General features: G+C 39.5%; 1 protein-coding gene across 2 annotated transcripts; it reads left to right on the top strand.

Moving 5' to 3' along the window:
• Positions 1-3,552: 3,552 nt before the first annotated feature.
• LOC103697459 (ATP-dependent zinc metalloprotease FTSH 5, mitochondrial-like) lies at positions 3,553-14,173 on the top strand. 2 transcript variants are annotated; one of them, XM_026801251.2, is made up of 8 exons: positions 3,553-3,760; positions 5,299-5,386; positions 7,822-8,082; positions 10,245-10,481; positions 10,565-10,689; positions 11,587-12,063; positions 12,794-13,724; positions 13,796-14,173. In XM_026801251.2, the coding sequence occupies exons 1-7, from the start codon at positions 3,734-3,736 to the stop codon at positions 13,712-13,714; spliced, it is 2,136 nt and encodes a 711-aa protein (XP_026657052.2). In that variant the 5' UTR covers positions 3,553-3,733; the 3' UTR covers positions 13,715-13,724; positions 13,796-14,173. The 2 variants fall into 2 exon arrangements, with proteins under 2 accessions (XP_026657052.2, XP_008777537.2); XM_008779315.3 differs by having other exon boundaries at positions 12,794-14,173.
• The last annotated feature ends 367 nt before the right edge of the window (positions 14,174-14,540 follow it).

Genomic DNA, 14,540 nt, shown 5'->3' with positions numbered 1-14,540 from the left:
CTCTTGATTGAATCAAGTTACAAGATATTAGACAAAGAATTTAAAGCAAATACAAGCTTCTTAACTAAGCAAATATAGCAAATATAAACAAATGGAGTAAAGAGAAACTCTCAAACGAATTTTGAAGATGAAGGAACTCGGCTTCTTCTTTACTTGACCCTCTTTTGATTTGGCACGAGGTAGAGGATCATTGAGGCAACACACGGATGGAGAGGAAGCTTTGGGATTCACTTAGATGCTCTTCTTCTCTCTATTTCGCTTTGGATGGCCCTTTTGTGCTTATGGGAGATTTTCCTTGTAATCTCTTTGAAATCTCTTCCCTAAATATTCTCTCCCACTTCCATACATTCTTCCCTAGCTCTCCTCTTGATTTTATAGCTTTAGAGGGAGTGGAAACAAAAATCTAGCCGTTAGGGACAAAAATAGAGCCGTTGGAATCAAGAAAAAACTAGCCGTTATGCCTCCCAGCGTGCTCGAGTCGACTCGGCTGAAGTAGGAGTCGACTCGGCTGAAACAGGAGTCGACCTGTGAATAGTAGTCTGCCGGCACTGTAGCTGGGAGTCGACTCCGCACTGTAGCGCTGAAGTTGGAGTCGACTCGAGATCACTGTAGCGCTGTAAATCAACTCTCTGTCTTTTTGTTTGTTCTCAGTCGGAGTCGACTCGTAGAGTATCGGAGTCGACTCGAGAACTGTTTTTTGAAACTCTAGAGTGTCAGAGTCGACTCTAAACTTTCAGGAGTCGACTCGAGGACTATTCTTTTGAATCTTTCTTTGAATTTGCTCCTTCAACTTGAATCCTTTGAACTTGAAACTTGGGCCAATGAAGTGAAGCTTTCTTCCAACTTTTTTTTTGAGAGTTTTTGAAGGCCTTCTTGTATTCTTCCAACTTACTATGTTCCTTGCAAAATAAATATCTTTCTCCTTACAACACAAACATTAGTAATTATACTTCAAGGTTTTGTGATCATCAAAATCAATCTTTAAATCAATCTTTGGATCATCACAAGACTCCTCTTAGGGCTGGTTTGGGGGGGGGGTTTATATAGACCCCTCTAACGGCCCAGATCGGCGGGTTCGGTTTCCACCCCCTGTCTGGATTACGCCACGTGTCGGCCTCGGAAGCCGAAACACCGCATTCATTCCGGACTAATGCCTCAAGCGCAGAACCGAGGCGCCGTCCCATCGGATCTCGCAACATTATTATGGATCCGCTGCGCCGGATCGCTCCGAAAGGCGAGTAGATGCCGCCCCCGCTCCCTTCATTTAAGAAGCCCCAGGACGCGTGGAGCGCCGATGTAATCTTAGCCTCCCAAATCCCCGTTCGGCCGATATGAGATTAAATGCGTCCGACCTCTAGTAATTGGCCTAATCCTCGATCCCGGACTACCGTCTCGGCTTTAAATCCCGAGCGGCTGATCCAACGCCCGACCTTAAGGCGATAGACCCAATAAACCTCTAGATCGCACCACGTGTCTGCCTCGAAAACCAATACAGCATACTTATCTAGGAAAGACGCCTCGACTGTAAGATCGAGGAGCCACCCCATCGGATCCTGGGACCCCATCATGAGTTCGCCATACGAAACGACCACGAAGGGCCAAAAGGCGCAACCCCCCGTTATAGATGCTTCGGGATGCGTGAGGGCGCCGACATAATTCAACTCTCCTCGATCTCAGTTACCGTAATAACGACTTCTACTTCTCGCGCCCGAGCTCGCAAGCGGCTCGAACTCGGAAGTCGAGGGGTAGTGTTGGGGAGCGCAGCTTCCCCCCGAGTGCATGAGAACCTTGCCGTCAGGGGACCGGACGACGGCCGACCTCGGGCGGTCGAGCTCGGTGCCCGACCCCGGAACATCCGACCCGAAGAGCTCCCAACCTCGGAAGTCCGTCCTCGCCACCCGCCTGCCGCGGTTGCCTCCTGCCAAAGTCTGGTTAGGGGCCATACCCTGCCACCGCCTCCGGCATTTAATGCACATGACCTCTGCAAACCCCCGACTTACTCAACAATTAATGTGTATCTCCGACTCACTCAACAATTAATGTGTATCGCCGGCTCACTCAACAATCAATGCGCATGGCTCCTGTTATCTACGGATCCTCAGTCCTCCACGGCAAATCGGCTCGGCAGCGTTCAGTCAGCCGTGACAACTCTCTGATCCCGGCCTCATCTCCGACATCGAAGCATTAATTCACCTGATCGCGCACCAACTCGAGCGACGTGCTAAGCCGTATGGCGACCTCGCCCCATCACATCACAGGTGATCCGACCCCCCTATAAAGAGGAACCCCTCCTTCTCAATGAGGGGTTGGACTCAGAAAAAAGGAAGCAGAACGCTTCTTCCCTCTTCCTCTCTCCCAAATTTAAACCCCCTCTAACTTAAGCATCGGAGAACCGGCGCCGGAAACCCCGGCCACCGGTTTTTTGCAGGCCCCTCCTCCACGGAGGACGCCGCTCGCCGATAGATCGCCGTCCGCCAAAGTTCGCCAAAGCTCCTCCTCCTCAGCCGACGGCCGCCCCCGGGTCCAATTTCCAGCAACACAAACATATATAAATTGACTACCTAATTATATCAAGGATGTATTAAACAATAAAATAATAATATAAAAATATAGATATTGCCAAAGTGATCTTGTATAAGATTTGATTGATAATTATATAAAGAAATAATTAATAATTCATATTATCGACTAACTGTAGGGCAAATAGAAAACTAATTTCTTGTATTCAAGGAAGAATCTAAAGCATATGTTATATTAGTATAAGATCCATTTAGGTCGGTTTAGATTTGGATTAGAAATTTAGTGATCCAAATCTAATTCATATTGTATGTGGGTCAAAACCTGATAAAGTTTCCGTTACCATGTGAGGAGCATTGCTCTACTCGCACGTGCTAACGAGGGAAAAAACAGAGAATTACCACCAATTGTACCCCTTGAGGTACGCACCAATTGAAAAGCGTCTCGCGCATCCGTATGATGTCATCTCTCAGAATGGTTGGGCTCACGGCGAACGGGACCGGACGCTGTTCCGGTCCTTCTAGATGTTCCCCACTAAAACCATCAAAGAGTAAAATTCCATGCGCCAGGAGAAGAGACCGGAACTCGTAACTCGAGAGATGACTTTTAAAGTTCGTTTGGTTTGCGATAGTTTTGGCATATTTAATTGATTATTTAGAAAAATATATTGTAGAATAACTTAAATGAACATTCATTTTTCTAAAATAATTATATAAAATATTTATTATATTTTTAATTAAGAGTGATTTTATTTTTTTGATGACTTAAATATAGTTTTGCAACAAAAAAAAATGATTTCAATCTCCAGCTTTAGCTTTTTTATATTTTTTATAAATTTTTCTAATGTATAAAAATCTTATTTTTATAAAAAATAACTAAATTATAATTTTTTTATATTTTTTCTTTCACTGCACTTTTTCCTTCCTTTCCCGCTTATGAGATGGCTGGTTAACTTTCTAGACCAACTGTGGGGCCCTGCGAAAGTCAAGTTTTTGGGTTTTTTATTGTAAAATAAATAAAACCCCGAGGGAGGAGCTCCGATAAACCTGTGTCATACTTTGGCTGCGGGGTAGCGGCTGACCTCCTCCTCCTCTCCGACGTTTACCCCCTGCTTCATCGCAGAAATTCTTCGATTCCTTTTCAGGTTTTATTTAGAGACGTATAGAGAGATCAAGAGAGGGAGGGAGGGAAGAAGGAAAGTTTTGTTGAGGGAATTATGGCTTTGAGGCGACTTCTCACCAAGGTACGATCTTTCCATGGTCTCTTTGGTGGAATATTTGTGTTAAATGAATCTAGAAACCTTATTTTCAGGTGATGAGATTGTAAAGAACGAATCTTTTTCATGGATCGTAGCGTTTTTAGGGTTGCATCGTAATCGCGGTTCGGGCTTTTTATATTTTTCATGCGATTTTGTTGATCCGAAGAACTTCTTCGGCTGGGTGTTGTGTTGTTGAGAGGAGTTCTTGAAATTGGTTCGGAAGTTCTGATGGTTTTAAGGCTTCGTTTTCGGAACCGGGATGGGTTTAGTTTAGGAATTATCTGGTGCAAAACCCTAGTTTTGCCCTCCTTTTCTTTCTTGAAGAATAGGGAACTGGCTTGTGTTTGGAGCATTTTCAATTTAATAATTTCAGCTATAATTTTTGGATTCATGGCTTCCTCGGCCGTGCCCTTTTCTTATGTCTTTTCTTGAAGAAAGAGATTAATAAAAGTGATTAATGCAAACTCTTCCCCTTTCATTATATGCTAGAAGCAGGCGCTAAACTGTGCCGCTTCACGTTTGGCTTGCGTCCATGGTATAGAAATCTTGACAAGGAGGAAGGGTAGCTTATTGTCACATGAAACAATGCATCAACGATATCTGAAAGGATGAGACTTCTAAGTCACCTGAATGGCTGGTTTTAAACTTCCATCATGCTATTCTTGACTGTAATAGATAATGTTAAATAAGTGTATGAGGTAAGGAAGTCACATTACTGCACTTATTTTAGAGCTTTGTAATAGAGAAGTTGCTCTGCTGATCTTCATATAGATACTCATGAACGGATCCCTAATGGGAACAATTGGTTAAATGGTCATCAGATTGATTAACTCAACTGTTCTCAACTGTTATATAATTTATCACTATGACAAGCATTTTAAACCAATTTGAGTTTGAACTACAAGAGCAAGAACATCCAACTTCCATTTATAATAGCATGTGTGGCCTCTTTGGCTTGCTAGAAATGTTATAAACCTAAAATTTCAATGTTCAGTACTTTGACTACTGTTAATTTAACTTCCACTGTAATGCCATGGTCTGGGATCTTAGAACTTAATTATTTGGGGTAGTGGAGGATAAGAATTAACAAATATCTGTTTTTATCATTATCTCAACCTAACTGCCACAGGCATAATGGATTCTTGACCTATTTTTCTCATGTTTTTAACATGGTTGTCAAGTTTCCTAGGCAAAGCCAGATGGTGGACACCCTTTATGGCCTAGTCAAGCACCCAGGCATTGCCTAGAGAGGAAAGCCCTTGAAGTTTTAATCATGAATCCCTTTAATTACATAAATTAGTTATTCATATATCATGTCATGCACTCATTATTTATAACATATTGCATCGTGAAACCTTTTAATTACCTTTTTTTTTTTTTTGATGGCTATTTGTGCGGCGGACTGCTTCATTACTTGACTGTTCATTTTCTTTAATCAAAAGTAGTCACTAGAAAATAATTGTTCCTTGCACTATGTTATGTCCTTTCTTACTTTAATTCTGGTTTTGTTTATATTGCAATAGATTGCAAAACAGCAATTGGAGCGTCCATACTTATATCAATTAAGTGGTCAATCCCGCCTTGCTTCATACTCTGTCGAAGGCAGAGGAGGTATGTTTATCTCATTGTTCTCATCTTTAATGAATATATATTGACACTTTTGATTCATGCCTATTTTACTCCAAATTTACCAAATTTTGGTTTATAACTCAACTTTTTTGGCTGCAAAGATAAGCTCATATTCAATTTAAAGTTGTTATCTTAGACCTTGTTCATGTCATTGGTTTAGCTTCTAGTACTACTGTCTGCAAGTTTCGAAGTTCTCTGGTATGCACTTGCTTATTTAGAAATAAACAGTGCATGCTTTTTCTTTAAGAGACCTTGCTTATAAATGCATAGTTCTATATTGAACCAGGGTTTGATCTAGTCACTTATTAGGATGCATATCTTATCATTTTTACTCACATTTTCCCACTAGCATCATTCTTCTTGTTTAAGCTAGTATTTTTGACACTTAATTGGTTTCATAAAAACTGTAGATACAGGACAAAGATCTTTAAGAGATTTCAATATTTAGATGGAAAATTATATCGCATAAGTTTGCATTTTATCAGCCCCCCATAGGGGTGCCCTATTTTGCTTGTATTCATGTTATCATTTGTTGCCTTATTAAGAAATCAATACTTCATTGTTTCAGGGATTGTGGCAATTTTGTTAAATATTTTAAGGATCCATATTTGTTCTTTCTGTTCTATATTGACAACTAATATTTATATAAAATGGTCTTATAGTATCAATTAATGTTTTACCTTGTACTGTTCTGAGGAAGCATTGATGTTCTTGTGATGTAAATTTTTTAAGGTGATAGAGGTATTAAGCAATTTCTCATTGTTCCAAACTAATCCCTGGCAGCATGTTGTGTGATGGTTGACTAAAGGAATTTGTATGAGGTGTGGATTGCAGAAACAAAGGCATAAAATTTACCTTGTTTAACAAACATGGGACCGTTTTCTTTTGCCTTGAGAAAAAAGAAAAATTTAGGGATCAGATCATATTGTTGATAAACCTTAAAGACCTTATAGGACAGTACCAATGGTTTTTTGGACAAGTGACATGCATGTCAAGTTTCAAGTGTCTAGAAGAGTCAGATACGGGATCTTTGAAAAAATTGGATATGCGAACATGTCTGTATTATATATATGTGTGTGTGTGTGTGTGTGTGTGTGTGTGTGTGTGTGTGTGTATTAATGAATAATTTGCTGGACAATTTGCTTTGTAATTTTATAGAATTCGTAAAACCTTTGCCAAAGATTATGTTAGACCTGAAATGTCATAAGTGGGAGTTCCTAAAGTTGATATGTAATTGTGATGATATCATGATTTGCTGATTGGAGTGTCAAGTCGTGTCATGAAGTATTGAGGTGTCCAAGTGTCCGGACGCTGCAAAAAAATCAGGTTTTGAAGTTTCCAGGTAATGCTGAACAGCATTAAAGTATGCTTAGGAATTGGTTCATAGCTTTACAAGAGTTGGGTTGAGGAACTTTGTATGTGGCCTAATGCTTTTTTTTCAGCTCTTTCCTCTCTTGTTCTTAGAATAAATTGGAGATTGAAACTCTCTCCTTTCCTTTTTCTCTCTCTATAAATCATTTTGCAATTAGCTCCTTGCGGCTCTCAGTTTTATCTTTTTTAATGGGATAATTATGGCTAGTAATTTGTGCTTATAGGCTTTAGTATTTGAGTATAGTTTTACCCATGGCTGATCAGTGATTTGAACTAGAAAGAAGAAAGTAAAAAAGGTAAATGTTATAACCATAAGAAGCATGGTATGCTTGAAAATATAACACAAAAAAAACAGAACTTTTAGGAATGTTTTAAAAATATTTTCTGATGAAAAGCTTGCTGCCTGTCATGACTAGCATGCCAATCTTCTATTGATTGTGGTTATGGTGCAAACTTGGTCAGGTAGGTAGGTGACAAGTGACCTGGTGGAACACAGAGGAAGTAGCTTAGCATGATTAATACCACTCTTAAGCTAAAAGACGGCTTACTAGCATCCACATCTCCATGGATATGACAAAGAGCATTTTTGATATGATTAAAAAGATTTAAGGGATGTTCAATCTGTATTGGTGCCTGAAGTATTGTAAATTTTTTCCTAATGCTCATGAAGATCCATTAGGTCAACTTCTACCTGTATGTGCATTTGGGTATGTATCTTTCAAATAGAACTTGCTAGTTAGCTTAAGTTGCATTTTTTTCCATACCAGACAGGTATATCTTGTCTGAAACAATCTGAAACTGGCTACACTTCTGTGATAAGCTGTGAATGTTCATTGAAGTCACCTGAATTAAAACGAGCCTTGTTCTATTTTCTTTATAAGAAACTTTGGCTATATTTTCAACCTTGATTGTTTTAAAAGTCGAATTGCGTTCATTCTAATTAAAATGAGCCTTCAAAAATTTGAGTTTTACTTGCTAGTTTAGTTTGATGTACTGGAAAATGCATTGCTCTTTTCCTCATTCTATGGTTTTCTTATGTTCACCAGGAAACAGACTCAGAAATTTTCACCAAAGGTTTCAGTCAAGCTATGTTGGTAGTTTTGCTCGCAGAGCACGGGATGCAGATGGAACCAATGATGTTGCACTGCTTAAAGAACTTTACAGAAGTGATCCAGAAAGAGTTATTAGATTATTTGAAAGTCAGCCTTCACTGCATTCTAACCCTTCAGCGCTTGCAGAGTATGTTAAAGCATTAGTTGAAGTTGATAGGCTGGATGAAAGCTCATTGCTCAAGACATTGCAAAGAGGTAATACACTACGGACTTATTTGATTTGCGGGAATAATTTTTCCTCACTGGAATATTTTTCTAGAGAACTGATGCCTGGGTATATGATGTCTAAAAAAATGTTTTTCACATGTTTGGTTGACTATGAGAAAGTAATATTCCAGAGTGGCTTATGTTTAGTTGAGCATCTACTTTTCTAAAAAAGTTATGTAAAAAATTTGTTATGCCCTTGATAAAGGGAATAACCTTACCCTATTTCATCTAAAAGCTTAAGGGTAATTTTGGAACAAAATTACCTCAATTTTCAGGTGGTGGGAATTGGACTTTCTCATGTTCCTTATGGGTTTTTCTTTTTTATGAAATACGAGAATCTTATTCCCATGGGAAAGCTACTTTTTCATCTCTCCTTTGAAAACTCCAACAAAACATGAGGCATTTCTCTATTTTCCCGTTGATCACACTCCCCCCCCCCCCCCCCCCCCCCCCCCCCTTTCCCTCTTCCCACAAACCAAACAAGTCCTACGTTCCATAATGACCTCACCTTATGGTATGTGAGGGATTTGGCTTGCATGATATGATGGTGTCACTATCAAGTACATGGCATGTAATGGAGTGACAATTTTGTTTCATTGGGGAGTCACATTACTTTTGTGACTAGTATCAGGCATCTATGGTTTCAGTCTGTAAGATTAGTATGTAGTTTCAAGTGTGTAGAAGAAGAGCTTTGCTAATTGATGAATATGTCAATTATATCATAATCATGCAGAGTTATCTTTTCTGTTCTGTGGAAGGTTATCTTCCTGAGTTTATCTGTCGATCTTACAATTGCTGCTATAACACCCTAAATGATGATAATAAATATGTGTTATCATGTTCTCATCTATTTTGATCAGATAGATGCATTCCATTTTGCCATATTCGCTCAGCCCATACCTTTTTCTGTTCTGAGCCTTTCTAGTCTTTGCCGCTAAACTGAATCCTGATCTCCTTGTGACCTCTATGCAGTTGCCCTATTTTCAGACATTTGTTTGAATCCAGCCTCTCTAGTAGCCCCAGTGGTTATCAGTTATCTATTACTTTATAATGGAGAAGCATGTACAGGCACTACCTGGGGGGTACCTAGTACTCTCAGAATAATATTTTGTAAAATGTGATAATATTTGACCATGCATATCAGTTTATTTTTCCTATCACTTTGTTGCCAACAACATATATATCCTTTTAAAGTGGTTTCCAAAAAGTGTCAAAGTGATCCAAAATAATTGAGATGGTAGCCTCAAAGTTTCTGAATGCATCTTTTCATTTTTTTTCTTAGAAGCCCTGCTGCCCAAATATGCATTCTTTGAGAATTCTACACCAATTCAGAGGGTTGAAATTAGGTTAGTAACTACTAGTAAGTTTTATGGATCATATTTTGATTTCTGAGGTTGATGTGATATATATCATGCGTACAGGATAAATCTTTTACAGGATTCTTTCATGAATAAATATATCATAGTATCTTCAAGTAGCATCCCGAAATATAAGGTATAAAGAAATTAGCATATAATTGACAGTAGATCTCTTTAAAGTTCTCTGATGACATTATTTTCAACTAGTGAACCCTTAAAATTCTAAATCTTCAATTTTTAGGCGATGGTCATCAAATTTGTCTCAATTCAGTCATTGACCATAAACTCGACACTGAGTGATGAAGACATGAAAGCCTGGTCCACACATGCTTGCATGGTGGTTATATGCTTCTGGAAGTCATCAAGACACTAAAAGAACTATACCTTTCAAGGCTGAAATCCTGAAACAGAGATTGGATCTCAAGTTATAGCCTAAAAAATTGTGGCTGTGTTTAGATTGTATATAGAAATCTGTTAACATTTATTTTAATATACTCTACATATGTTCATTTTATGTTCTCCTCACTAGACTACAAAATGCATCTATAATTTTTTTTTGTTTGTTGTTGAAGAAATCAGTCTACAATTGTCTTCTGCCATGTCCCATCGTTCCCAAATTTTACATTTAATGAGTAGCATTTTTGTGTCTCCAAAATTCTGCCATTCTGCTTGTTAAATTTTGGTGTATCTTCTTCTAATTTTAGGGTTATTATTTTCATGTAACTTGCTTCCATTCATGAGTATATGCCTAGTCTCTCACCGGTGACTTAAAATCTGGATGATAATATGTAGGCATTGTTAATTCAGCAAGGGAGGAAGAGAGTATCAGCAGCATCCCAGCATTGAGGAATGTAGGCCAGACGACCAAGGAAGGAATTCTTGGAACTGCAAGCGCCCCTATTCACATGGTGACAGCAGAAACTGGTCAATTTAAAGAGCAGTTGTGGCGTACATTCCGCACAATTGCCCTTACCTTTCTTTTGATTTCTGGTGTTGGAGCACTCATTGAGGATAGGGGAATTAGTAAAGGTTTGTTGTATCTTATGATATGATTAGCTGCTTCATTGCCGAAAATATAATGGAACTTTTCTTTTTGTGATAATTCTACACAGGGCTTGGTCTACATGAGGAGGTGCAACCAAGCATGGATTCTAGTACAAAATTTAATGATGTAAAGGGCGTTGATGAGGCTAAAGCTGAACTAGAGGAAATTGTTCATTATCTTCGTGATCCAAAGGTAAAGGCAAACTCATCACATACAGACTTTATGGAATATCCTTCTTTCCCTAGTTATCTGAGGTTTCTTATGTTGAAAGACGTATGTTGTTAAATATTTATCTATACTATGTTATATCCATAATAGTTTTGAAATCAGGCAATATTGCTTCTTGATTATGTATGTCACTTTTTATACCGAGAATAACCCTCCTATTTTTTTTTTAAAAAAAATGTTAATTATCCTATTACCTTTCTTGATATGTTAACTTTTTAAAATCAATTCGGACCCTTTCATAAAACTCCCCAACAGATTGTACTAATCTCTTTCTTTGATTCAACTCCCAGATAGATTGGATTCGTTTATATGACTTCTACATAGATCATATTCTATCACTTTGTCTTCTTCCTTCCCTCAGTTGTGCTTCTCACGTGACCAGTTGCTAGTGTATATGACAATGACAATTTTGAAATCAGGAATATTCCTTCTTGATTCCATTTCTGATGTATTGTACCCAAGAGTACTCGTCCTAATTATATTAAAAATTGCATTAACTGTCCTGCTGACTTTCCCACCGATGTTTCTCTCCCCTCCTTTTCCCAACTAAATTTCATCCCATTCATAAGATCAACAAACAGACTGAACTCTGTCTCTCTCTCTCTCTGATTCAAGTCCTAGTTTGCATGTGCGTGCACTTTAATCAGCAAGTTCCTACTAATGATCAAGAAGTTTTTATCAAATGCCTTACAACTTATTTCTTTCTGAGCTTCAACTTATTATTATTATTATTATTTCTTCTACTATTTGACTTATATGCTTTATGATGCATCTGTCAATATACTATTGATATGTCATGTATTATTTGTGAAGATTAAATTTACTTGGATGCTTAAATTTGTGTTGTGTCGGCTGTTCCAGCGTTTCACCCGTCTTGGTGGCAAGCTTCCCAAAGGTGTCTTGCTTGTCGGCCCACCTGGGACAGGGAAGACCATGTTAGCAAGGGCTATTGCTGGTGAAGCTGGTGTTCCTTTCTTTTCATGCAGCGGCAGTGAATTTGAGGAGATGTTTGTTGGTGTGGGAGCTAGGAGGGTGAGGGATCTTTTTGCTGCTGCAAAGAAACGATCCCCCTGTATAATTTTCATAGATGAGATTGATGCAATAGGTGGGAGCCGCAACCCAAAGGACCAACAGTACATGAAGATGACCCTAAATCAGTTGCTCGTTGAGCTGGATGGATTTAAACAGAATGAGGGGATTATTGTTATCGCTGCAACTAATTTTCCTGAATCATTGGACAAAGCCCTTGTGAGACCTGGACGCTTTGACCGTCACATTGTTGTTCCTAATCCAGATGTAGAGGGCCGAAGGCAAATCATGGAATCCCACATGTCAAAGGTAACTAAATGTTCCTCACACATTTTATTTTTATTGTTGAACTGTATCGTGAGTTGCTGCAATTCAGAAACATCCCATGCTGTAAGAGTCATCTTATTACGCATTTGAGTTCTCCCAATTTTGGGTACCTTACAGGGAGAGGTTCCAAGGCATCTAATTTGCCACTTGTGCCGCGTGTCAGGCCTGTGTTATCTGGACAAATATCCATATTAGAAACATATCAACGTATCAGACACTTGGATGCTATGTTCTATGATCACTACTTTTAAGGATGGGAGGAGAGTTTACTTAAACTCTTTGAATAATAAATTTGACCCTCTATTTTTATGTTAGAAGTGTGTATTCTTTCTTTTTAATGAGTGACCATCAGAGTAAGCATTGAAATAACTTTGGAAAATGTTATTTTTTATATTGTTAAGTTAATTGGATAGTTTGAATCGAAAACTTGTATACCGAAGGATCTTAACAAACAATATTTTCTTAATCTTTAAAGAAAAAATATTAAAACTATGTATATATCAGTTAAATTTATGATTTATCTTATGTATCTCTATATCATCTTTTTTCTTTTTTTTTTCTGAGTCAAACACTTGGATACGTATCCAAATTTGATTCTTATATCTATGTCCATGTAACATTACATCAGGCCATGAAGATGGCTCACTAAAAGAACTTTAGGCAAGATAGCATCTATAAATTGCTGGTGTAAATGTTTTTTATTTTGATGCAGGTGTTGAAGGCAGATGATGTAGATCTAATGATCATTGCAAGGGGAACACCTGGGTTCTCAGGTGCTGACCTTGCGAACCTGGTCAACGTTGCTGCCCTTAAGGCTGCTATGGATGGGGCCAAAGCTGTGAGCATGGCTGATCTAGAGTATGCTAAGGACAGGATCATGATGGGCAGTGAACGCAAATCAGCAGTGATTTCCGATGAATCAAGGAGGCTGACAGCTTACCATGAGGGCGGTCATGCTCTTGTAGCCATCCACACCGACGGCGCCCTCCCGGTCCATAAAGCTACAATTGTTCCAAGGGGGATGTCGCTCGGCATGGTTGCCCAATTGCCAGAAAAGGATGAGACCAGCATCTCTCGGAAGCAAATGCTTGCAAGGCTGGACGTTTGCATGGGTGGACGTGTAGCTGAAGAACTAATATTCGGGGAGAATGAGGTGACTTCTGGTGCTTCCTCGGATCTCAAACAAGCCACTAATCTAGCAAGAGCCATGGTTACGAAATATGGGATGAGCAAGCTGGTGGGTCTCGTTGCACACGACTATGATGACAATGGTAAGAGTATGAGCACCGAGACAAGGCTGCTTATTGAAGAGGAGGTGAAGGACTTTCTGGAAAGGGCATATAATAATGCGAAAACTATCTTGACAACTCACAGTAAAGAGCTGCATGCCCTTGCCAATGCTCTTCTCGAGCATGAGACCCTTACTGGGGCTCAGATCAAGAATTTGCTTGCCCAGGTGAACACCCAGCAGCAGCAGCAGCAGCAAGTTGTGACAGCCCCGCAGACAACCATCCCTTCTGTGCCAACGACCCCTCCTGCTGCTGCATCTGCTGCGGCTGCAGCAGCTGCCGCCGCGGCCCAAGCGGCGGCGGCGAAGGCTAAAGGAGTTGCACAGCCTGCAGTGGGATCTTAGCAGCAAGAAGGTAATAGGTAGGATCCAAGTGTGTATAGTAATCTAAATTGCAGCTTCTTATAGCATCTGAAGCATTAATAGGTGGAGGATGGACTTTCAAACTGAAGAGAAAAGGGGAAAAAAAAAAAATGGAGTCAGCTGCCTGTTGCAAATCTCAACTCAATGTAAGTAGGCAGCTATTTATTTCTTCCCTGAGTTTGCAGAAGAACACAAGTAGAAACTTATGATGGCAGTGACATCGAATATGAAGGTTTTGAATCAGAATATTTAGACACGCTTCTCTCTCACACTTTTTTTTAGTTTTTTCATTATAATATTGGTATTTATTTAGGGGTGGGGGGGTAATCAAAGCAGTAGCTTTTGGGTGAGGTAACTGCAAACCTGTGAAGAACTGTGGATTGCTTTTATTGGGCGGTGCCCTAAAAGCCGAGCTCCGAGTAGATGGCCATTTCACATGCATGTACTGTTTTTTGGCATCATGATGTTGTATTAACTTAGCTTGATTGTGCTAGCTAGAGTTCCGGACGGTGAACGTCATCATGACATTGATTGAAAGACCTGTGGGGTGGGGTGGGGTGGTGTGATTCTGCTACAAGCGTGCAGGCTTTTTTAATGGATCCTTGGAATTCTTGGCTTTCACATGTGCGGAAAAGGCCAGCGAAAGCTGCAGTGCTATCATTTGTCCTTCGTATTGCATAGCGAGAGCCATTTCGTGGCGATCCTTGGGCTCCATCGATGCGACAAGGAGGTGAACCGTCTTATCGTACTCAAGAAAAGGATGAAACGGATTGAAGGGAGAGAAAAGGTTATTGAAATTTTGGCGTTT

Source organism: Phoenix dactylifera, chromosome 4, assembly GCF_009389715.1.
Source record: "Phoenix dactylifera cultivar Barhee BC4 chromosome 4, palm_55x_up_171113_PBpolish2nd_filt_p, whole genome shotgun sequence".
NCBI lineage: Eukaryota > Viridiplantae > Streptophyta > Magnoliopsida > Arecales > Arecaceae > Phoenix > Phoenix dactylifera.
The sequence above is the reverse complement of the archived record's forward strand: the minus strand, read 5'-3'. Positions and strand labels throughout refer to the sequence as shown.